At 38.7% G+C, this 25,905-nt stretch overlaps 1 protein-coding gene across 1 annotated transcript in view; it reads right to left on the bottom strand.

Moving 5' to 3' along the window:
• Positions 1-24,197, bottom strand: part of LOC114474850 (membrane-associated phosphatidylinositol transfer protein 3-like) — a 115,662-nt gene extending 91,465 nt beyond the window's left edge. Inside the window, exon 1 of the mRNA XM_028465412.1 lies at positions 23,750-24,197. Within this exon, the coding sequence (XP_028321213.1) occupies positions 23,750-23,774 (25 nt within the window). The 5' untranslated portion in view covers positions 23,775-24,197. The remainder of the gene's footprint in view (positions 1-23,749) is intronic.
• Positions 24,198-25,905: the final 1,708 nt, after the last annotated feature.

Genomic DNA, 25,905 nt, shown 5'->3' with positions numbered 1-25,905 from the left:
TAAGATACAGTATATCAGTACTCTTTATACCTCTGAGTATGGGCTGCTCTCTGGATTTTCTGAAATGGTTTAAGTGAATTTTGTACTGGCAAAGAGGAAATAAAGATGAATTGTCTTGTTTTTAAGGCACTGCTTCTATGTTCTGATTAACACCTAATGTCTGAGTCCTTCCATCCACAGAAAGGTCTTATGATAGATAACGTCCTACGATTAAAAAAAATTAAAAAATGACCTAAACTAGACATTTTCCAGCAGTTGCATGAAGTTGTGATAACAAGGCAGTAGAAACAAGTCGTATTTCAGATAAAGAGAGAAACCAAGTGACAGTTCACTGCTGCTTTACCTTCACCTTTAGCTTAGCACCACTACTTTCCATCAAATTGCTCTCCCTGGGTTTCATGAGCCGTGAACCGTCACAAAGCCTATAACACGGTCATCTTGACCCGCAGTGGAGAGCTGAAGAGGAGATTAGTTTGGCCCTGAAGTCAGCATTTATTCAGCATCAACATCCACACCAAAAGCAACGATATTTATGCACTTTACATGGCAGCTATTTACAGTAGAGCATCTCTGAACATTAATTAGTGTCCCTCAGCTGCTAGTCGGGCAGCTCAACATATCCGCATATGTAAATACATCTCGGTCAAATTACTGTGTGTAATTCAGTATTCACAAAGGTGAAACTGCACCAAAAGGCTAGATCAGAGCAACCTTTACAAATCTAAAAATAGAGCAGCTGAAAACATTTGAGCTGGACCATAAAGTGAAAATAGCAGGTGCAGGTATTGTTGAGAGCTATCAAACACCAGACAGCAGCTCGGTCTGCTTTTGACACATTTCATTTGTGTTTCATGCTTTGAGTTGTGCCCAATCCATGCCAGAGGCTCACACACTTCTTCTTGGTATTTTTAATCACCAAATGCAAGACTTAATATTGACTAATGATATTGGCTTGGATTCATTTTTTGTTCCCCACACAGTAACTCAAAGTCTAGCAAGAAAAATTAATAAATGTGTTTACACACACGCACACGCACAATTATTTTTTTTAAAAACGTACATCTATATATTTTCCTGTGCAACATACAGTTCACAGCATGCCTGTCAAAAAAAGTGTCTTTCAAAATAAAAGACAAGTCCAATATGAGAGATATTAAGTATTTATTTTTTTTTTACCAGCTGTCCGCGACCCACCCAGTAAAGGTACGCGACCCACTTTTGGGTCCCGACCCACCAGTTGAGAATCGCTGCTTTAAAAGAAACTCTCACACAGAGAGAAAACACATGTAAAGTTTAAACCTCTTTTAAAATGAGTTATGTGAGCTGAGTCAGTGCTGCTAAACTATATTATAGAAAAACCGACCTGAACGCCCATGGGAATGTATTGTTATTGTCTTTAGGAGCTTTATTTAGTTTTCTCCCAGTTCCCTCTTAGAAAATACACAAGCTAGAAGAACAGACTTTTTATATGGATATATGTAATATTTGTTTAGATAACCACTTTGTAAACAAAAGATTACATTTTGTTATCTTTAACCTGAGATAGGCTCAATAGACACAATGACTGTATAAATATAGACTGGATAACAGCTTTTATCAAAAAGGAAATAAATATTACAAATACAGGCAAGATCAACCAGAAAGCTTATAGTGTTCCCTCCTCTCTGACTGACTCTTTGTACTTTAGCATTTAGAAGCAACACTTCATTTTCAAATTCTGGCATTTAGAGCTTCCATTTCCCAAAGCTTAATAAAACATACGCATCTTTTTTCTCCACAATTTGATACCATTTCTGTTTTATCATACAACATATACCAGCCTTATTTCTTTACTGAAAATGTAACACAATATAATGAATCATGAAGCTTTATTTTATAATAAAAGATGAAGAAACTTGTGTTGGTCAGTTGGGCTATTTATTTGTGAGGGCAAAAATGCAACCAAGCATGGGTAAACAGCATGACAACTATTGACAAGGACAAATTTCTTTTTTTTAACAGTTGGGGCAGGAAATCATCAGTTGTATGTGACAACAGTGTTTTCACCATCTGAGGATACTGGTCACTTCATACTGGGGGACTAACAGGCATATCTTTGTACCCTGCAAGCTTTACTCACATATCATTTCGTGTTATTGTTGACTTCGGAGATTGTATTTTCAAATTAGTTACCTTATACTTACAATATTGTTGATTTGTTAGAGACTGATCACCTAAATTGTGTACAATATTTTCTAACGTTTTTTTTCTTCCCTCTGCGTTAACGCCTCCTACACAGTTTGTCCGATTTTGACAAATAAGCTATCAAAACGTTCAGAAAGTTCCCAGATTATGCTTGTACTTTGATAATTTGTAATTTTTTGAATTTTTTGTGAAACTGCATTGACTTCTCAGCTTCAATCCCAATTTTAGAGTGGACAGCTTGATAAGCTAGAGTGCAGCTGCTCCAGTTTGCAAACCATTTTGTTCAACCCATTTCAACCTTATTGTTAATGTTCAACTACTTCTATGTTAATGAAAATGCTAGGCTAATGTTAATGCCAGGTTCGTGCTAATGCTGGGATAATGCTGTTGCTAGGCGAATACTAATGCTAGGTAATTCTAATGTTCGATTAATGATAATGCTATTGTTAAGTTAATGCTATAGCTATGCATCCTCGCTAGCATTTCTTTAGGAAATGTAAATATTCTAGTTTGTTCAGTACTTAATCGATAAAACAAGCACATCCATCCATCTCTCCTGCGCCTGTCATACCTCTGCTTTTTTTCTGCAGTTATTGAGAGATCCACACTGGGCTTGGCTGAGTGTCACAGTGTTGAGAGTTCCTCTGGGCACATCCGAAGTGTGAAAGGGAGCTGGAATTTTTTTTATAATGAAATAAAAACACTTTGTAGCCAATGCTGGAAGGCAAGCACTGTCACAGTTTTCTGCATCATGGGATTTGTTTTGTTGAGTGCACTATTAAAACTGTCAGTCAGTGAGAAAGCCAATGAAAGTGCTTTTAAAGTACTGCTTTTTAATTGAACTTCACTATGGGCTCCATTCTCCCATGCCCGTAAATCAAAAAAGCCGGGAAGCGGGACTGTTTTTGGCTGCGCGCTATTCTTCCCCTGTACTTAAGTCAGTCACTGTGCGCCTCCATCCAAGTTACGCACTCTGCGTGGAGCAGCCCTGAAATATGGGCGTTCCCATTCAAATCTGGCTTTATGACATTCTCCCATCTGCTTAAGTCCTTTTCCTCTTACACACTTCTGAACCTGGAATAAGTGCCGCACCCCGATGAGGTGAAACATTAGATTGCACAAGAAGTATGGACTTGGTTACAATTTAAGCCACACACACTCATAATATTGCTGTTTGTTGTTTGTTTTGAAGCAAGTTTCTATTGTAGCAAAGCTGTCTTCATGGAGCTCGTTCTGGATGGCAAAAATGCACAAACAGCCAATCAGCTACAGACGGGCGGACCCAATGTGTAGAAACAGCCTATCATATCTCCGGACGTCACCAGTAACAGGCAAACAGCCAATCATTCAGCAGCTGTGGAGTTCGGTTGCCATGTTGGTGAGTAGCGTGCAGTGGCTTAGACTGTGCAGTGGCTTAGACTGTGCAGTGAGAACCCGGGAGGAGAATAGAGCAGCCGCAATGTAGGGGAAACTGGTACCGGTAGTATCGTAATCCACGGTAGTACCGTTGCATAGAATTTCTAGTATAGTAGGAACCGTTACAATTTGGCACCGCGGGGTACCGTGTGTATCGTGCAACTATATAACTATCATGAATCCCTTGTTAGGTTGAGTTTAGCCAGTAAAAATCTTCGACCACAAGCAACAATTTGTATTCAGACATTTACTCTGGTTTGAACTAGGGCTGGGCGATATGGCCTTTTATAAATACCGCGATATTTTTAGGCCATGTCACGATACACGATATATATCTCGATATTTTGCATTACCCTTGAATTAACACTTTGATGCACAAAATCACACCAGTATGATGATTCTATATGTCTACATTAAAACATTCTTGATCATACTGCATTAATATATGCCAATTTTAAACTTTCATGCAAAAAAGGGGATATCACAACTAAGTCAAAGTTGACATAACTATTTATTAAACAGTGAGTGGCTCAAACATAAAATTGTCAACAGAAAGAGCACGTTCTGTGCAAAATTGTCACAGAGACATTTCAAAACAAGACATTAGTGCAGGATGCAACTCACATGGCATTTCAAAACACAAAATTAAAGTGCACTTTTTGTACATAATGCCACTACAATATTTTAAAACAAATAGTGCCCTTTTGTGCATGTTGTCATTAAGATGACATTTCAAAAAAAAAAAAAAAAAAAAAAAAAAGTCCACGAGTTTAACGGTATGGTCATTTTCAACACCGCGCAGACTACAAGCTGCGATATATCGAGTATATTCGATATATCGCCCAGCTCTAGTTTGAACGTCTTTATTCTGCAAAAATCAAGCAAGCAAAAGCAAATGCGTTATTCTTTTTTAAATTGAAAGTGACACAACGAAAGACAGACGAAGCATGGCCTGAGTGCGTCTCCCTGGACTGTGTTAAAAAAAACCCTCAGTCTGAATATCTTTACCACAGAAGTAGAACACGGCATCACATGAGCACCGGTCACTCATCCTGCTCTTCTTTCATCTATTTCATTCAATTATCCATTTTCATCAGCAGAGTTGCCTGGAGCCACTTCTGACATAGAAATCATCCATTACTGCATTTACAGGTGATACCCTGTGTGCACCATGATAATGATTGTCTAGCCTTGTACATGTCAGTGAATGGTGGTATTTTTACTGTGTTATGAGATTTATTACATTGAAAATAAGAACAATAGAGGTTTGGCTCTTTGAAATGAGCCAATATTAAGCAAATAAAATAAAGGCTACATTTCGCTATTCAAAAATGCCCTGAACTACTTTAAGTCATACACCAGCTCTCTTTATGTCCTATAGATTGTGGATTGTTGAATTGAACCAAAAAACATAGATAGGTTAATGTAAAAAAACAACAATAGATTGAGTTCTTCTACTGTCAACATTTACACTGTAATAGGGAACAGTGCAGCTAATTATTATAGGAAAAGCTAAATCTCAACTTTGGCAGAAAAAAATCTGCTGAGCTGCATGTTTGCTAACCTAGTTTTGCTTTTAAATGTTGTAATTTGTCAGAAAATATTTTTTTTATCATGTTTGGAAATGCATGTATGTGCTTTTTTTTTTTTAAATAAATTTTTAAATAATTATTTTGAGCAACACAAAACACATGATATTTGTTGTGTTTTGTAGTATAAAACATGTGATACTAAACTGCTTTCTAAGTAAGAGTATAATTGAAAATTGTATCACTTTGAAAAAGCCCATAATACAATGTCTATTGAAAAAAAAAAAAACATACATTATAGCTGTGAATATTGTAATCGTATTCAAAGTGATGGATGAACAGCAGCTCATACCACTTTTAATCAACTGTAGGAGTAAACCAGAGCACCCGCGAAAAGAAGGTATTAACTCCATTATGACATTTATATTGGGGAGAAAAATAATTTCTCCATCTCTAATCTATTCATCTATAAGTAATATTTCCTTGCTTTCAGTTGTCTGTCACATCAGATGCAATAAGGAAATCAAGTTAAGACACATTGACCTGTAGGTATGAAATATAGAGCAACCCCTATGTTTTGGGAATCGGCTGTTGAGATCAGCTGCAAAATTACAAATTCAGAGATGGAAAGAAGTAAGAAATGGTTCACATGGAGACTCGAAAAGATTTATAATGAAACTCGTTCGTCTTTCTCTGCTGTTCATCTCTTGAGCCTCAGCAAGACTGCAGATAAAAACCCTTAAATGGCACGGCAAGGCAAGGGGGGACCAAGCAGCTGCTTCCAGCATCACAGGGAATAAATGAGAAATCTATCTCCTGTGACCTTACCACGCACCTGTTTGAGTAATGTGCACAGTGTGCTTCTGATATATAAAAAAATGAACGACAGTCGTCATATTGAGTTTCATAAGCTTGGATCAAACATGTCATTCAAACCTATGCATTTATTCATAATTGAGTCAGGGACTTAATTCAACTATCAAAAAGTGATGTCACATATGGATTTTTCCACAATATGATCATATGCATTCATGTTAAAGTTTGAATCCTCAGCATAATTTTTTTGGTGCTGCTTTAAATTATTTTAAACTGATGCATTTCAATTTCAAGTTATTTACTGCTGTCCAGAATAAATTTCAGGTCCAGAAAGGTTTAAAGGCCTGGGTTTAATAGTTCCTGTTAGGTTAGGGTTAGATTTTAGGCTTAGGTTATGGGTTCAGTCACAGTGTTTGGTGGCTAGGTTTAGGGTCGGATTAGGATTAGAGGGTTAACGTAGTTTGACATTTGTACTATGTAGCACAAAAAAACGAAGGAAATCCTGTTGGCAAGCACGAAACACTAGATTAATTTACGCGAAAGTATTATGGTCTCCCGTGACACCTCATCTGGCCATGCCTCGTACATTCTAGTGTCATCCTAGACAACAGCAGCAGGTGCTCTATTCTCGTGAGGTGAAGTTTATTACACATATGGGGTTAGGACCACATACGTATGTGTATGGTGATGACAGTCTGACGAGATGAGGTTAGACAGGAAGCTCCATGGAATATGATCTTTGCAGATGACATTGTGATCTGTACGAAGAGCAGGTGGAGGAACATCTAGGAAGGTGGAGGTATGTCCTGTGTTTGAATGCGAGGAATCCAAGAGGAGCGGTGAGGTTACAGGGAGTATAAATAAAGAAGGTGGAGGATTTTAAGTACTTTGGGTCAACAATTCACATCCTGCCAGTGTCAGGTGGGATGTGTGATAAAAGAGAGCAGCCATGTTGTATTATTTAGATACAGTAGCAGGTTATACTAGGATAGGGAAGGGTTAGGAGAGGAGGAAGCAGAGATGAAGATGTTGAGATTCTCTTGAGTGACGAGAATTGATAGGATCAGGAATGAGTACATGAGAGGGATGACACATGTTCAATGAATAAAGTCAGAAAGGCCAGACTGAGATAATTTGGACATGTACAGTGGAGGGACTGTGAATATACAGTATTTGCAGAAGAATGCTGAGGTTGGAACTGCCAGCCAGGAAGCCGAGAAGATTTATGGATGTAGTGAAATAGGACATGAAGTCAGTTGGTTTGAGAGAAGAGGATGCAGAGGATAGGGTTAGATGGATGTAGAGGTTCCACTGTGGCAACTTCTGAAGGGAACAACCATAAGGAAAAGAAGAAGAAGAAGAAAAATATAGGATATTCTGTTATCTGGATCAGTGATCTGATTTATAATAACCATACAGTAGGTCCAAATGTATGGATACCCCAATCTTTTAAAAAGAATTGCAATGAAATATGCAATGCAGATCCAATCCAGATGAAACTTGTTGGGGTAATTTAGTATATATAATATATATCCCGATAATTTCTGGTATTTATCACGATAACGATAAACATCACGATAAATTTAAAAAAAAAAAACAATAAATAAATAAATAAAACAATTTCCAACTTAAAGTGTAAACAGGTTCCTTACAAACACAAATACATTTGAATACATCAACACTAGACACATTAAAAAAGGCTACAATAGGTGCTGACTCAAAGAGCTCATGAGCTGATATTTTATGGAATATATTTGTGCATGTGGGTCACTATAGTAGTGTTATTTTATGTAATTAATTTCTTTCCTCACTTAAAATGGAATTATTTTCACAAAAAAAATGAAGCACATGAAAAGCACAAATGACTTCATTAGTGTTTTTACTGTTGCTGTTTACTTGTTTCATTTATCTGATAATGAGTTACATAAAGTTATGATTGATAAATAACTCTGATTTCCTATAATTAAACCAGATCAAGCTGATGATTTCATCATTCAGTATATTTTGGTGTAATAATTGCAATAGTTACATTAGTCTAATGGAACCAGCGTTGTCTTAAAAATAGCGAAAAGTGACGTTAGTATTTATGCTAACATTTATTTCACACAACGTGTGACATGTTTAGCTTTTATCCTTCCATACAAGTGTTAAATCTGACCATAAACAAATCAATGGCTCTCTGTGGGTTTATGACAGTAAGACGTGTAGTTTTTATTTGGTCTATTCCTTATATGGAGTAGTTAGGGTTAGCTCTTAGCCCAGTCAGTGTGTTGGTGGGTTAGCTTAGCATAGTTAGCTTTAGTTGAGTGTCCAGTTCATAATCGTTGCTGCGGGTTCATCTCTGTCCCCGTGTTTGCGGAACTTTGGGTGGATCTGACGGAGGAAGTTGGATTGGATCCCTTTGTTGGATGTTTATCTGGTTTTAACAACGTAGCGGTCCATGTTGTATCGCGGCACGGCAGCCTCAGGTAACCGTGATGAGCACCAGTGTCAGTGCGTGTGTGAGGGCTGTGGGGTGGGAGCAGCGGTGGTGCACACCGTGGAGGCTCTGCTGCCGTGAACAGTGCTCCGCTCCAGAGAAAAATAAGTTGTTGCAACAAACTTGTGGGCAATTTTGGACCGTGGAGCAAGGTTTTTATGGGGATTCTTGGCTAAATTGAGGGACAAATGGCCCGTGGCCCTCGCTAATTTCTGACATGGGCATTTATTGTTTCTATCGTGGGATGACATATTCTTACCGTGAGAATGTGTTTGACAATATATCGTGAACGACGATATATTGCACATTCTTATCAGATACTTTCAAAAAGTTTCACTGATGCAAATCTTCATATGTGAATTAGACACATTATCTTCTCCATTGAAGCAAAATAAGAAGAGAATGTGAGTTTGGTAATGAAAGGAATGATGGTTTGGACCATAGACTGTAAAAAGATTAGACGAGACAAGCTCCCTGGTGGAGTGAGGCTTTTATTTCTAGAGCTCCCTCTGCTGACTGGCTGCAGCATAGATCATAAACCCCGCCTCCTCAATGATAACAGATGGGATGTGGGTCAAACTGTAAAGTTAAAATACTTGTCACATAATTTTTTTTCCAAACCTAAACTCTGCTTCAAGAACGTTGAGTGGGAACAGCTACAGTGCACACCCACTGGTTTGGACAAACTGTTTAGAAATGTACTGCATATGATTATACTTGAAACTATTTTTCCAGGGATTAGAAGTCTATTATGAAATTTATCAGAACTAAATGAATGAACTTTTGCCATTGATTTACTGTACCTGCAACAGACTTGCCAATTATTTTCTATCTTGCTTGCATGGTAGTATGCCAGGAAAAAAGGTCAATAAGAACCTTTTTCAGCCTCCTACGGCCCATTATCATCCCTCTGTCATCAGTATAATGAATATGAAGATTTGTGTATCCGTGCGCTCATTAAAGGTTCAGAAATGCCGAACAATTAAAATTTCTACATGGCGAAATTGATGTTTTCAGAAGTATATTTAAACTGAGACCTCTGCAAAGCAATTTTGCTTTGAATCAGTGACCAACCTCCCTAAAAAACAACAAAAAAACTACTCCTCTCCAAACCAGATGTTCTGTAAATTACACCATTGATGATCTGCTCATTTTATAATTAGAAGCTCTTACTTTTCAAGCAAAGTACAGGAATCCAACAAACCTACAAGCACAGCTGGGTACTATAGTAATATGGGAGAGTGAATATTGGACAAGCTGCAGAAGCAGAGTAATATCCCAGATGTCAAGAGGATATCCAATAATATTTTTTGTTTTGTGCATGAAGAAAAGACAGGAAATGTGAGAAGTAAAATTGCCTCCGCTCCTCTACATGCAACATGCTCCAGCAGGTGATAATTAATCACACAGAGCTAGCTTAGCATCGCAATGACTTCAAGCAGAAAAAAATTTATAGAAATATATATATATATATATATATATATATATATATATGGTCCAACTAAAATAATTAGCATATTTAAAAAATCTCAATAACAAGTCATTGTAGATCTGGTGAATAATAGCCTACACGTTTCACTTCAGAATTGTAACACAGACAAGAGGAGACATAACAATTTGAGAAATAATGTGTTTGGTCACCCTGTTGGATACGTTCTAGTTCACAACAACTACTAATGAACTGTTAGTGTTGAAAACGCAACATTTGCAAAGGTAAAAATCCTAAATTCTGCATTGTAATACAATGAGTTCTATAAAAAGTGGATTTATAATTATGATTATTAGTTTGGGGTGATAGAACCAATCCCATCTGATTTATAAGGCAAGCGAGGCTAACAACAACAATCAAGAAATATATTTATGTTTTACTTACTCGACTTCTCATCAGTTAAGGCAATGCTTTACCTGAGGATAATTAATCCTACATGTATGTAAAGGTTCTCTGCCAACCTAATCATGTTCATTCTAAAAGCTTAGTTGAAGAAGCCTGTTGAATGAAATGTAAAATGTCTTCCAAAATTTTAAGCCCAGTTTCCTCATATAAAATACCAGAATCATTATTATAAATTGAGGATCGCCTTAGTTCAGGCAGGCACGGAAGTCAAGCTAGCCAAGCCCCATCAGCTAACAGTGGCTGTTAACAACTGACACCATCCATCGCCTAATCCAGTTATCATTCAGCTGATCATGTTAAATGCTTCCCATTAGTTAGAGTTAGTAACAACGCTGTATTTCAATGACTATAACACACCTACTTCTGCACGCTTCGCAACGCACCCCCACCCCAGCACCTCCTCTTCTGTCTAAATAAACGGTGTTCACTGTTGCCATGTAAAGTATGTGCTTCTGTTCCAGGGGGTCCTGCTGACCGCTCTCTCTGCTTATGCCTTTCCATGTAGCTCATGGAAGAGCGCTTTGGGGCTGAGAGGTCCCAGAACAGAGCCTTACCGCCAAATCTGAACTGCAAGCTAATAAACAATTTGACGAAAGTTATCTTGACTGAAATGTAACAGTGGGTTTATGACAATAACTTTTAGTTAAAGAAAAAAACTGGAGTTTGAAACAAGTTCCTTTGTTTCTGAGATGAATTTATATATGTTTTGTGTATTTGGGCACATTGTGTTGGTGAAAATAGTGGCTTTGCAACTACTTAATCTGAAAAATAAATGTCTACTTCCCATTTAACTAATCCCATTGAACTCAGGCACATTATTGATGTACTAAAGTAAAGTGCACTTCTTAAGTAGTGCCAAATTGGAGTGATTCTGACCATTTACTCTATTTTAAGAAAGAGGTAAAAGAGTGAGTAGTGTTTGTGTGTCCTCTTTAACTGATTGATTGTTGAGGGTCTTGTTTGTCCGTGAAGGCTTTCAGTCATCCAGCTTAAATCTAGTGGCTCAGTCGAGGAAACATGAAACCTTCAGTTCTGATGAAGCTCCTTGGACGAGAGGGAGATGTCTTTAGCAAGTTCAGTTGCCTTGACTAAGCTACTATAATTGTGTCTCTGCAACAGGTGAGTAAACTGCAGATTAAAGAAAACAAAAAGAGGTTTAATTCCTCTAATCCTAACCTAACCCATTAAGAAAATGTTGCAACACACAAACACATCATAGTAGCTACACTGCCCCTGGCAAACAAAACAACCCAATAATAAAGTCTTAATGATAATGGTCATGTTACTGCAAGATCACCTTAACTCATGCTGGGACTGGAAAGTTATGGTACTAATGTATTCTGCCTCAGAGAGTGATTTATGGCTGACACCTTTGATGGATTCACATGTGTTGGAAAAAGAACAAATCAAAGAATTTACCTTCTAAAATCTATGACGGAACTACTGAATTTTAGAAAGACCATCTTCAAAAAGCTTTTGTCGGTTGAGTTGTTCATAGAAACTACAAGCGATAATTGTTTCATAAATGGAAAGCTTTAAAAGCCCTTGACAGTTCAGCTGAAAGCTTAATGGGGTGCTTCAGTCACTGAATCAAAAAAAATAAAAACTTTTGAAAGTACTCGATATTTCTTTCCCTTGTGGCCAGGACACTACAGGCTTCGGTGTCCCGATACAATATTGATATTGGATATCGGTCCGATATCAGCCAGAAAACAAATATCAGATTTTATCGGACTGCATCTAAAATCCCCTACATATATTATATTTACTCAGTTGTAGAATACTCTAGAATAAGGTTAAAATTTATGTAACCAATTGGTTAATAATAAATGGGTCAGTTTTTGTCATACCTACTGTTGCTGACTATTGTTCTCTGTTTGAGTAACATCACTCGATCAAGCCTTTTTCTAACATTCCACACTACTAAGGCTGAAAAGATTCATCAAGTTACTCGATTACAAAAATTCCTCGAGGCAAAAATTGTGCCTCAAAGCATCGTTACATTCCTATGATGCGCACTATACACGCAGGGACCGCACAGCACTAGCGTGTCATCAATGCGCGACAAACATTCTGCATTTAGTTAGAGTACGCAACAGAGAATGTCAAAAGTCTGGGATCATTACATCCTCAAAAATGAAGAGAATAAGGTGCAATCATGTGTTTACTGCAAACAATACCTGGCATACCACAGCAGTACTTCACCGATTCAGCATCTGAACCAAAAGCATCCACATGCTGTTTCAACAAGCGTCGCTGAAACAAGGTAATGTAGCGCGAGGACGGGCCGATAATCAATCAATAAATAAATTAACCGGACGATAAATGAAAATGAAGGCGGAAGCTTTCCAGCTTTGATATATTGACATATGCATGTGTATTTGGCTGCGTGCCTGTCGGCTGTGGCTGCAGAGGTTAGCGTTAGCAACGGATATAAAACAGCAGATAACTCAGTCAATTCTAATAATTTCTCAGTGAACCTGCAGCGTATTTACTCTAAACTAGTACATGACCGCCAGGCAATCTTAGATTTAGGTAAATCAAACAGCTTTACATTTGAGAAAAAGGGCATTGAATTTGAGAAATTGTAGCATTAAATATTGTGGTACGCCTCAGTGCCTGTGCTCTGAAGTGCTGTGGATTGTCAGCAGCACAAGATTTTGATATAGAAGAGAAATACTTCATTAAGCCAGAGATAAATTAATTTTCTCAGCTGCTAAAAACATAATTCCAGTGTTTGTCAAACACATACACAGCTTTCTAGGTTACCACTGCAAACAGACTCACCCCAGAAATTATTTATTATTTGTTAGTAGTTAGTTAGCTGACTTAACTGTATTGTTATTTAATTGTTGGCACTGGCACTTATAAACACTACATGGTTACATTGCAATAAATGGGCTTAGTTTTGGAGCCAATTGTTTTTGGGTTTTTTTTTAGAAATAAAAGCCACGTCATTTTCATTATGCATTATTTGTTTTGGTTACTTAAAAACGAAAAAAAAAATATGTATCCGATTAATCGACTGATAAAGTGCTAGATTAATCGATTCCAAAAAGAATCGATAGCGGCAGCCCTACACACAACAAAATAAGTAATAAAAGTATGTATGATTCATGCCGGTATCGCATTGGATCGATATTGGTCACAGCCAATACTCAAGGCTGCAATATCGGTATCGTATCGGAAGTGAAAACGTTGTATCGGCACATCCCTACTTCTAACACTACGAGTCTTAGCATCGAGGAGAGACGATTACCGCACACTCAACTGTTTAGCAACAACACAAATGGGTGCTATTGAAGATAAGATTTAGAGTTTTAAAGGTTTCCCAAAGGGTTCTACTGTCATATTCAAGATATTATTTTCTGTCAATGTGAGCTTTGTGACAGTGTCTAAGTGAGTGGGAACACAATGTACCGCAAAATGTGCAGACCATTGGGACAACACTATCTATCCATTGTAACTGTCGTATCAAACCATGTTGTCATGTTTATTTTAACGTCTCAACCTAAAATCTGATTGTCACAAAATAAATTTAGACCCATTCAACCAAAAACTGTTGAGCCTGCACCAATTGTGGCCTCAGACTCCCTATCTTAGCTGACAGGAGTAATGCCAAGATTAGTTACTGCTTCATCACACCCACTTCAATGTTTGATGTGCTGTACAGTCAGAGATGGCCCTCTGTATACCTTAGAGGGAACGCCATGGATGAAGATTCACCTTCGATCATCTCGAACCAATCTTGCCTTTCTCCACAAATCTTTGGCCTCGACATGTATCATCTCATCTCAGAAAACCAAAGAGCTGTTCATTTGATATTTTTTGTTTCCATCTGCAAACCACAGACTGTTAAGATGGCTTTGCACCTTCACAGTTAATCCAAGTCGATCTGCAGCTCCTCAACTCTTTAAACCAGCCTGTCTGGGATTTACAAAGCCGTTTAAAGGAACAATCAGCTTGCCTCAGAATGAATAAGAAAGGCTTTCTTATTCATTCTGAGGCAAGCTTTAACCTTAAATGCAATACAGTCTTTTTTTTTATAGTATTATCCAAGTACCATTCCACTTCAAAATATTTATTAAAAACATGATTTAAGTAGTTATACCCAATAAAGAGGCTTTGAAGTGTATTTCCCATTAACCGTTTCCTTCCACATTCTTTTGACTTCAAACACCATTTTTCTGTTTATTTTGTGAATTGTTCCTCTTGACATGAGTCCATGAACTCTTCCTGTGGTGAACTTAAAATAACACTTTCATAAGATCAAAAACAATAAGAAAGGCCACAGTCTGAAAGCATTAATTCAAGCCACTAAACACTGAAAAGCTTTTGGCTAAACTACTGTAATCGTTAGGGGATGGAGATGCACAGTGCATACAGCAAACAGTTGTGAGGTAATGAAGACAGCAAACTAAAACATTGAAGCACAGAATGTCGAGACGGTCTATTTTCTGGGAAGAAACAGCCTAACTTTGCAGAGACAAGTGTCTGTTTGTCAGCATCCTGCAGCTCTATTTTTAGCTGCATGCTGAGCTTCTGAAAACGCAGGTAGGCTGCCCATTTATTCATTTAGACAGCAAGGGAAAAGAGACCTTGAGACTGATCTAGTTTCAGAAGTTAAGAGGAGCTCGAAGGAGTGAGACCTTACACACAAACCTGAAAGAGTTGCTGACATGAGAAGTAGAGAAGAGAACAGACTTAGAGTGAGAGTCTGATGACGTGTGGTGAAATGTCTGAGGAGCAATTTCACACAAATATAGTTGCATTGCACTGAATGGTGAGCATTACAAAAGTAACTTGCAGTACACACAAGGCTTTTGTCTATAGATGTCGGGTTTGAATCGCCAAAACCAACTGGTCTGATAAAAGAACAGATTACACCATCCTAAGCCAATGCGCAATTTAAAGGTATGTTCTAGGTAACAATAATATTACGACCTAATGATGAATGAACAGTGATTATATTTTGATCATTACACCTGTAAGTGGCAGTGACATACAGTGAGGTTCATGGGAGGTGAGACACTGACCTTTTAAGAATACATTATTCATTTTTTAAGGCAAATGTATCACAACAGGATGTGTTGATTGCTCTCTTGTTGGATTTCTTTCTCACTAAAAATATAAACAACCATTTTTACCATTGGTTAATGGTACGTTCACACCAAAAGCATTTCGGACGTCAAAATCGTGCCTCGTGCGCGTAATTGGACACTTGTGCTCATTGAATACAGACGTTTGTCATCAGTGTCAAAGATTCTCAGGACGCACGTCAAGGGGAGGGGCTTCTCTGTTGCCGGTGGTTTTCATACAAAGGATGATATTGTGGCGATCACTTACGTTCATAATTCACGCAGTGACTGTGAAGTGGTGGAGAACATTGTGTGGTGAAGGCGGTGTTTCCAGTCGGATGTATTTTGGTGTGACTCAGTGTGTGCACTGTGATGTCAGAGGGCTATAGAGAAGTGTGGTTGAATGGAGAATAAAGTTTGGAGTTCCTTGCTGAACACGCCCCCACTGACTCCCGTTCATCGGCTCTACATTATCGAGAGAGTAGCTTAGCTTTATTTGCTCCTCGGCGCCGTTTCTGGATTCACCAGAGCTGCGCTTGGACGTGAGTCGCATTCAGCGCTACTTCCGTCTCTCCCGTGCCCAGTTTGACGACCTGCTGACTGGCATCTGCGCTCACATCTCCTACCAGGACACCAACTACAGCTGCTCTATTCCAGCAGAAGAGCCTGTCCATCTATGTACCTCCGCCTCCGGATAGTGGGTTTTTTTTCTTATTATTATTATTCTGAATACGTCACGGTTGGGGAACGCTCCTGATTGGTCGACGTGCCGCGATATGCCCCAAAAGTTCAACAATTCCAACTCCAACTGGAAGCGCCGGACGCACACCAAAAGTGTCCGCCGCGCGAAAAGCTTCAAAACGCATTGCACAGGAGGCGCGGGACGCACAGCGGGACCGCCGATGCTCTCTAGATGCGCGTCCACCATGTATTGTGAATGTAAACCTGCCGCTTTCAATGCGTTTGGTGTGAAAGCGCCATTAGTCTTTGAGCTCACGAGCAGAAGTGCACACTGCTTACTCCGTTAATATCACTGTGGTTTTATGACCCATCAGCAAGACTTTACATGTTATACATCCACCATATCTCACAAAATTTTGTGACATCGTTACAAAATTGTTATTGTTTTGTGCGTTAGAACACAATTTTGTCATATTTTTCGTGTTGAAAAGCAAAAAGTGCTTTTCATGTGAATAACTTCTGACTTAAATACATCAGTTTCAATTTACTTCCAAGAAGCATAAAAACTATTTGTGAAAGTGAATTGCAGCACGACAAACCTACCGAAAGCGTGCTGCCACAAACAAAACAATGGATTCTTTCATTTTCTCCCATGAGATCGGGTAAGCAGATCCCCAACAGTGCAACATGCTTTTAAATCAGCCCAAGTTGCTGCATGGCTCTCTGTAAGTCATAAACTTTCATTATACACCCAGGGTTTCCATAATTCAAGATAATGTATTCTATATTATACGCTACTGGCAATGTCACAATATTTAGTGAGATACGGTCGGATCTGCAGCTCGCTGCCTGCCTGTGATGTTTATCAACGTATTTGAATGAAAAATGGAAAAATTCCATCCAGTGATCAAAATGGCTGAATTTATGAGGGGAAAATAAACAAATAAGTGGACAAATGTCAACATTTCATTAATTTTATCATTACTTTATTTATTATTTTCTTTGATGGATGAAAAGTGAGGCATCTGATCACACGTCCATGGTAAGTGGATGGGATACACTAGACCATAAGAGTCAAACTCAAGGCCCGGGGGCCAAATCCGGCCCTTTAGAGCATCCAATTCGGTCTGCAGCAGCAAGCAAAAAAGTCAGAGAAGCCATACATTTTTATGTAAATGACCAACTAATTCAGTTGATTCAGCTAGATATCGCCAAAATAATACACAAATTCAATTAAATTAGCGGGCCTGACAAAATCCTGCAATTTTCTTAAAATTATTCCACAAAATCTACTTAAATTACAAAAAAAAGGGTCAAAATCAAATTATTGAAAGTGAAAATCTGGCAGGGACTGATATCTGTCATTTATTGCTCTGATATTATCAGTGACATATATACTTTATAATTTATTTATATGCAGAAGTGCTAACTAGAGCACAATAATGATTAAATTACTCATTTTCACCCTTAAATCTGTGGCCCACAAAAGATGAACTGCTCTGTATTTGGCCCCTGAACTAAAACGAGTTTGACACCCCTGCACTAGACAACAAATGACATATTCTACTCAGACCTCAAGCTTTAAAAGTGTTAAAGTTAGAAGGTGTGAGGATTAGAGGGGCAGTGAATACAACTGAACAGGGGTGGCTGAAAAACTTGGTCAGGATTGATCAGAAATGACAGCTCTTGTGCTGCTCCTGGATTATCCTTCAAAAATAAAGAATGAAGAAAAACAAGTAACTGACAAGAGAGTCATGGGTGGCGAAGATTCAGTAATGCATGAAGGAACAAAATCTAGGCTTGTTCAGGTGCATTGGTTCAGATGGAAATTATATTTACATTGCAGTTTAAGGCACAACAGGGACATTTACAGTATAAGACTATATAGCGTAAAATTAGTGTAAGTTTGATGTTTTATTGAGAACACCTTGGCCTACTGTCTGAATACGAGCTGCTGTAGAGATCATTTAATGTTTAATGGGACTTACTTTTATGGGATTAATTGTTTGCAAAAAGTAAACAATATGGAGATAAACTGTGATATGATTTTGTAGCGTTTTGCTCGACAATTGGTGCGTTCACTTCAGCCATGATGAGGAAATGTAAAGTGTAGCCAGAGTTGCTTAGCCTTTTTCCACACTAATGTTCTTTTTTGCTGCAAAATAGAATAAAAAGAGGGAATTAATTCAACTAAATTTTATTTATATAGCCCAAAATACAACAAAGCCATCTCAAAGCGCTTAACAATATAATATTCATAGTAAGAATTCAAGCAGAACTAAGTAAGTTGAGCTTAGGGCTGCCCCTAAAGGTCCCTTTTGGTTATGTCACTGTCGTAAAAACACTCCGCATCCCCGAGGCAGCAGCTCCTCCCTCCCGCTTCAGTGAGACGGGCAGCGGGAGGCTTCCTCAAAGTACCGGGGCAACGTTAAAGCGGTTCATCTTGAATAAGCCTACATTCTGAGTGAACTCATCCTTTAGTAACTCCGTAAGTTGACCATTTATAAAATGGCGCCGTGTATGATAAGAGAAGTGATCAGCCAGTGGTCTACCCTGTCTCTCACTCACACACACACACACACACACGCACACGCACGCACGCACGGTGTGAACGCAACTTTAGTGTGTATTGGGCTGTCATAAAGCAGTACGTGTTGTCACAAGAACGAGAACAGAGCTGTGAGACTGCCACCGGGTCGGAGGCAGGAAAAGTTGCAAGTGCTGTTTTCTGGCCAGAGACAGCGGGGGGAGTGGGGGGGGTGAAAAACCCCCCGATCACACTTGCATTACCCTCACAGGGACCACAATAGGGATTTATCAAGGTGAAAAAGTGACTTAGTTCTGCTTTAAGTATAAACAAGTCAACGTCATGACAATAAAGATGTGTGAACTCAACTACTGTCACGGCTTAGAAGACTAATATCTCCATAAAAACTTTCAGCGCTACACTCATAGATGGGGTCGAGCGATATCCAATAAAAATAGATACACACATAAAATTAATGTATGACGGCAGCAACAATGACCTCACTCCAACTGCTTCTCGCCATCAGTCTGCCACCGGCCAGCGTCACTGGGTTTACATGGTCTTATAACGCTAAGCAGTGGTAATCAAGGAAGTTGCTGTGAAATTTTCATCAGCAAGTGAATGACGAGACTCAAACAAAAATAATTACAATCTACTAGAAAAGAGATTGAGCTTCAGCTGCTGAGAACCAAAAGCTTTTTATATGTAGGCATAGAAGTTGATTTGTTTCCTGACTTTGCTTATTTTAAAGGGGACATATCATGGTTTTAAATCCTTCCTTTTTAGATATAAATCATACAGTTGTGGTCTATATAAAGCAGAACTGCACTGCTTGGGTCTGAATTCCTCATTATTATAGCTCCACCCCTTTTCTACCCCTTTTCTGATGTGCTTCTAAGAGCAACTCGTTTTGGTGCGGTCTCTTTAAATGTAAATGAGACACTTCATACCCCGCCCCTTCTCCAGGTTCAACTCCACCCTGCTCGGCCATTTTTGTAGTTTGATAGAAGAGATATGGCTATGTAGCGGCGCAGAAAAAGTTTATTCACACGTTGGTGTGCCGCTTCCTGTTCAACCATGATTGCACACAAAGTCCATAAAGACCAGAGGTGAAAGTAACGAACTACAAGTACTCACGTTACTGTCATTGAGTTGTTTTTATGGGTACTGCTTTGAGTATATTTCTAAATCAGTAATTTTATTTGTAAAATTCAAAAGAAGTAAAGTAATTCATTACATTTCTATGTCCAACAATTACTGAGTGAATTATTATTTTTAGTTTCAAAATAGTGAATGTACATTGTGAAACTACAAAAAGGAAATGACCAGACAACATTCAAAGCCGACCAAACGCATTAAACTTAATGCACGGCGCCAAAACAGCAATGAATGCTGGTTATTTTCTCACTTCATAGAGTTCAGAAATTTTGCTATACTTAGAGGCTGATAATTTTTTTTATTTTGAATTGAATTCATTTTATATTTAAAAAAAAAATATTGTATATTTTGACAAACCTTTTATTTTTATACAGATGCCTTTGTGGAAAATAAATAAAATTCCAGTTGTGCAAGATTTAATTTCTACCTTTTTAAGTTTACACGAGATGTTTACTGTATGCAAGGGAACCGTGACAAGATGTATTACCAATAATAATGAACTTCTACTTTGAGTAATATTTTTAACTGAGCTACTTTTTACTTGTACTTGAGTATTTTGTGTATTGTACATAGTAAAATTTCAATCAAGTACTTCAGCTTGAATAGGATACATCAGTACTCTTTACACCTCTGATAAAGACATGGATGAACACACTTAAATTGCATTCCTTTCCAGCAAGTCACAGCTAGTAAACATTGAGTAGACTTTTTTAATAAACCCTAAGAACAAGATGTCATTAGTGTGAAGCCTTTAAGTTCATGGGACAAGAAATTAAAAAGCAGATGAACAACCTGTCTAACAACACTCAAAGCCAACTCATATTTCCTATTGGGAAGAAAAACTATCCAAGGATTGGGTAATAATGGGAGGAGGTTCCCCAACAATAGCCTTGCATTATGGCTTTCTCACTCTGGGAATGTAACTAAGTGTGTGAATGAGTGACTGATTAACAACGTGGAACAAATTGGACCCATCAAGTGTTAATCAGGTGCCTCAGAAGTGTATTCACTTCACCAACATCCAAATAGGTTGGGAAATGTAAAAAAGGAATCAGCTGTTAGTGGTTGATATGTTGTGGCTAAATGGTGTAAGGAAGCAAACATGAAGGTTTCTAATCTCAGACAGCAGGACTTTTAAGGAAAAGCAGAGACAAATTTCTACCTTCTTTTAATGCATTAGGTCACCACTTAAGAGTTTTCCCGATCTGATATTTTATTGATCACTAAAAGCTGTTCTTGCACTGTGGAAAGCATCATGGCTGCACACAGACTGAACACAGAGCTTTCATCTGAAAGAAGTCCCAGCAACTTGCTCAGGGGTTCTTCAACAGGGAAGAAAGAACTGCCACTTGGCTCCTTATCCCTGGGCCATGCGGCACACATAAAGGTTATATGTTCACTTGATGTTCAGTGACACTTCACAATAGATTTAGGTCAATCGGAAAGAAAAAAAAAAAAAAAAAAAATCACTGACAATTTTTCTCATGAGTACCGACATGAACAAATTATGTACTTTCACAAGATGACAAATGCTAATATGTTGACAAACATACTGAAGAACCTTAGTGATAAATAAACCGCCATCCTTAAGTTGGGCAAATAACCAGAAAAGTTTGAAGTTCATCAGATCTGAATGGCTCTTGTGAGCATCAATACATTGTTGTTAGTGAAAAGCAAGGAACGTTTATGCAAAATAAATGCCTTTTCATTTCATATCACACAAATTCATTATGACAGTTCATAGAATTCAATAGAAAGTCATATTTATTGTCAGCAACACTTTGAAATCCATTCCATTGTTGCTTTTCACTCACTGGCTATTTCCTATCAGTTTGAATCAAACACACAATTGAAAGTTTTTTTTTCTACACTAGACTACAGTCGTGTCCTCTCTGATTAAAAGAGACCAAAAATAGCACCAAAGCGCCAAAAATATGCTGAGGATGACCGAACGTGGTCAGGTGAGTCTAACCTTCACAGAAAAGAGGGTACACAGCTGCCTCTGAGCTGAGGATCTTTGGTTCAATCCCACCCTGGAATTAAATATTTCAGGATTCAATGTGATCTTGGATTTTAGTTCACATCCATCAATTCTGACTGGAACCAATCCCAGCCCAAACTCTGAAGAATATTAATCCATCAATTCAGGACCTTTGAGAGACCCTTACAGTCATTCAATGTGATACATCCTGCACAAATAAATAAGGTGGGTGGTATCTTAAAGAGGCATCTTTAGTTCTGTCTTTCTGTTTGGGAATTCTACTTGTAATGTTAGGGACCCTTTTTGTGTTTTCACTCAGATGACTCATCATTCTCTCTCACTCTCTCTCACTCACTGTGGTAAATCCATACTAATGGCTCTCAAAGTTTTGTCAAAGTCAAGCATCTACATGGCAATACAAACCAACACAGAACACCCAGCATCACATACATGATGTCACTTCAAAAGTCACCTATATACAAAAGCACTCAATGAGCACAAACCTCCACCAAGCGCTAAATATCCTTTTTGCCAGATTATTTGGACGAGTGATCCTGATCATGATACCATGATCATTCACACTTTAAAGGCTTGGGGAAAAAAATTAAGTCCATAAATAGTATAGTAGGTCTAAATGTATGGACATCCCTATTTTCTTTAGAAAATAAATAAATAAAAATCACAATGAAATACTCAATCTGGATCTGATCCAGAGGAAACTCAGTGGGATAACTGAGGAACCAAACTGACATAACTGAGTCAGATTTCATAAAGATCGGTCAATTACAAACTGAGATATGCATTTCTGAAATTTCGCCAATGACGATAGACAGTGATTTTTCATACTGATCCAGAATCAATATTGTTCCAGATCCCCTACAAAATTTCACAAAACATTTTAAGTAGTTCTGATGTAACAGACAAACCAATAAATACACACTTGTGAAATATATTAACTTTATGGTCGTGGCCATTGATAGGAAACGTATCAATAGCCCCACATTGGCCAGTTTAGGTGACGTGATAGGTGCACCACGTGACAAAAAGTTGTGTCAGTTTTATTTTAGCTCATATTTATTTTAGCCCTAACCCTATCCCTAATCCAGGAAATATCCTAAAATGTTTATTTTTTTCGTATATGTCTTTTCAAAGGTGGAATTTGCCACGTTACGTATTATGTTAAAATTTTAAAATATATATGACAAAAGAGCAGGATTCGAACCCACGGCAACATTCTTAAATCAGGGGCCACTGGGCCATTACGCTTATGTAGACAAGGTCCGGAAAACGTATCCATAGTCCGGGGGCTATGGATACGTTTTCGTATCAATAGACACTTAACTTTATCGCAGAGATTTAAAAAATAATAATAATAACTATTTTTGATCCTCATCATAACCATAGTTTTTGCCTAGCACTATTGATGCATATTAAACAAAAAAGGAAAAATTAGGTCCAGAATGAATTTCCACACATGGGGGGGGGGGTCTCATCTGTATCTCCTGAACAAACTCGCGCACACACCCAACGTCCATGTGGGGAAACAAGCAGAAAACACTCAGAGAACATGCAAACTCCACAGGGGTGCGGCCACTAATGATTGAACACATGACCTCGATGCAACTTGCAGACAGTCTCCTAATTCCCTTTAATCAATTAATGGTCTCTGTCTGTGTGTTATCGTGTGTGTGTGTGACAAACAAGTGACTGGGACGGGCTTTAGAACCCATGACCACCTGGGAAAGAGTGAACGGGTCCCACCGGGCTTAGTCTTCACTGATGTGACCCTGCGGCGTCACCGGGAATGGGTCAGACTTTGTGATGGCACGTGCACTGACACCCTAAAATGGACACACCTGCTGTCACGCACACTGATTGGGACCCTGGAGGAGCACGCGAGCAGCTCCAGATGTTCTCACGCGCATTCCTCTATCTATCTATCTATCTATCTATCTGCTGCTGCACGCGGTGGAGCTTATATCCACTACCGGTGTTTATAGCCTTACCTTTGATCCTGGTCTCCTTAGACATGGTGTCCGGTGGTGTCGCGCTGTTTTTGGGGAGGATTCTTGCACCGTGTCTTATCTCTGCTGCAGCTGCTGCTGCTGGTGGTGGTGGTGCTGCTGCTGCTGCACCCTGACGCTGCCACACTTGGTGCGGGTGATGCGGCTTCCACACAAACAGGTGTACCTGCAACTGTGCGCTGGTTCACCTGAGCGAACACGTGCCAAGATCCCCTGATTTTTCTGCTAACAGCTCGTGCCTCGTCCCGCTCCTCTCTCCCTGTGAATCAGCTGGAGTTGCTTTTCCAACACGACTGCCTCCAGCGGTGCGCGCACGTCTGAAGGCTGTTGAAGGGCAAACGTCCACTCCCAGCAGCCCGTGTGCCCGACCTGTGACTTCCCTCTGCGGTCCACAAGTATCCCACAACAACGAAACACCTCAGTCACTCACACTGTCCTGCTCACGCCTCACAGCAGCCAATCAGCGTCCGCACTGCTGCTGACACTCCTCATTGGAAATGAGGATAAGATACATTACGCACAAACTTAGCAAACATCAAAATAGGGATTTATGTGTTTTATGTTTAATATGTTCATCTTTTACTTTATAGGAACAAGTTCTGGTACTTAAACTAGGATCTGGGGCCCCTGGAGTGTCTGTATGTTAAAAATCTACTATTTTTTTTTATTTTTTTATTAAAACGTTAACCTACATATTATGTAAACACTCTGTTGAGGACTCAAAAGCCTAAATTATGATCGCTGGGTTTGTAAATAACTGACTCTTGAACAGTTTGAATTGAAGTAAAATGTAGATGATCCCATATCAACACAAACGATGAAATGTCAATTAAGATGCTACTAGTGATGTGAGGATTAAGATTGTGTGAACAATATTTTATTTCTTTATATGAATATATAATTCATAATCGTTCAGGCTAAACAGTGAATGTTGTCAAATTTGAGATTTTCATGAGGAAGTTTTACATATCGTCTTGGGGGTCTGGGGTTTGTGTTGTCATCTTAGTTTTAAATCAACGTATTTATTTATTTATGCCAAACATTAAAAAAACAATATAAAGCTATCATTGCTCACTCAAAAAAGTAGACAAACTCACGCAATATTTAAGAAGGGGCAGAAGAAAGCGTAAACCTTATCTTGTCCTGCCCCTAATAAGCAGTGGCTATCCGTAGGGTTGCAGTATCAATATACCAACATTCTATCACTAAGCAGTGCCCCTCATTGGCAGCTTAGGACACGTGACTAAGACCAAACCTAACCATATACCTAACCCTAAAAATTGTTGCGATATAGGGTTATGACCTATCCCTAACCCTAAGTGTACTTTGGTAAACGTACCAATAGCACGGCAACCGTACGAATAAGCCCTTTCCCCCTAATATTGCATTTTTGTAGTTGCTTGGGTTGTAATCAGCTGCTGTTTCCCATCTCACCACAACAGGAAGCTTATTGTTCATTTAAACAGACTTTTGGTTGTGCATTTTCTTTGAGATATATATATATATATAAAAAGTGACCATTTGTCACAAATCTCCAGTTTCCACTATTCCTGCCTGGTCACTGCACCTTGGTTCCTTCTTCAAACATGACACCTCATCTTCACAGATTGGTTTGAAGTTTAAAATGAAATTTGGATGAATCATGAGATTAGCTGTTGTGTGAGAATAGGTTGTTGGCGATTGGAAACCTCAGAGATATGCCAAAGACCTACAGATAAGGAGCGTGGACATCCACGGGTTAAACACAGGATTAACCACCCAGCAGCAAAATATGGTTGAAAAGTCGTCTTTGCCACACGTCGATAAACAAACAACGTCAAAATTAAGTTCAAATTACCCCAAAGAGGGTTAAGATTGTTGAACTATTACCCCAAATGAGAAGTCCTATTTCCAGTGACTATGTTTGGGCCTCACTTGGGAAAAATGTGCTAAATCTGGACCAAGTTGGATGTTGCAATAACAGCCCAATTTCTATGACTATATTTGGGATTAAATTGGATTACGTTGAACGGTTTAATAACAACCCAATTATTACAACTATACTTGGGCTGAATTTGGACGAAGTGGGACGATCCAATGACAACTACATTTCAACAACTATATTGTGGCCAACTTTAGACCAATTACCAACCCCCCAA

The sequence above is a fragment of the Gouania willdenowi genome, chromosome 13 (genome assembly GCF_900634775.1).
Source record: "Gouania willdenowi chromosome 13, fGouWil2.1, whole genome shotgun sequence".
Lineage (NCBI taxonomy): Eukaryota > Metazoa > Chordata > Actinopteri > Blenniiformes > Gobiesocidae > Gouania > Gouania willdenowi.
Note: the sequence above shows the minus strand (reverse complement) of the source record. Positions and strands in the feature narration are given on the sequence as shown.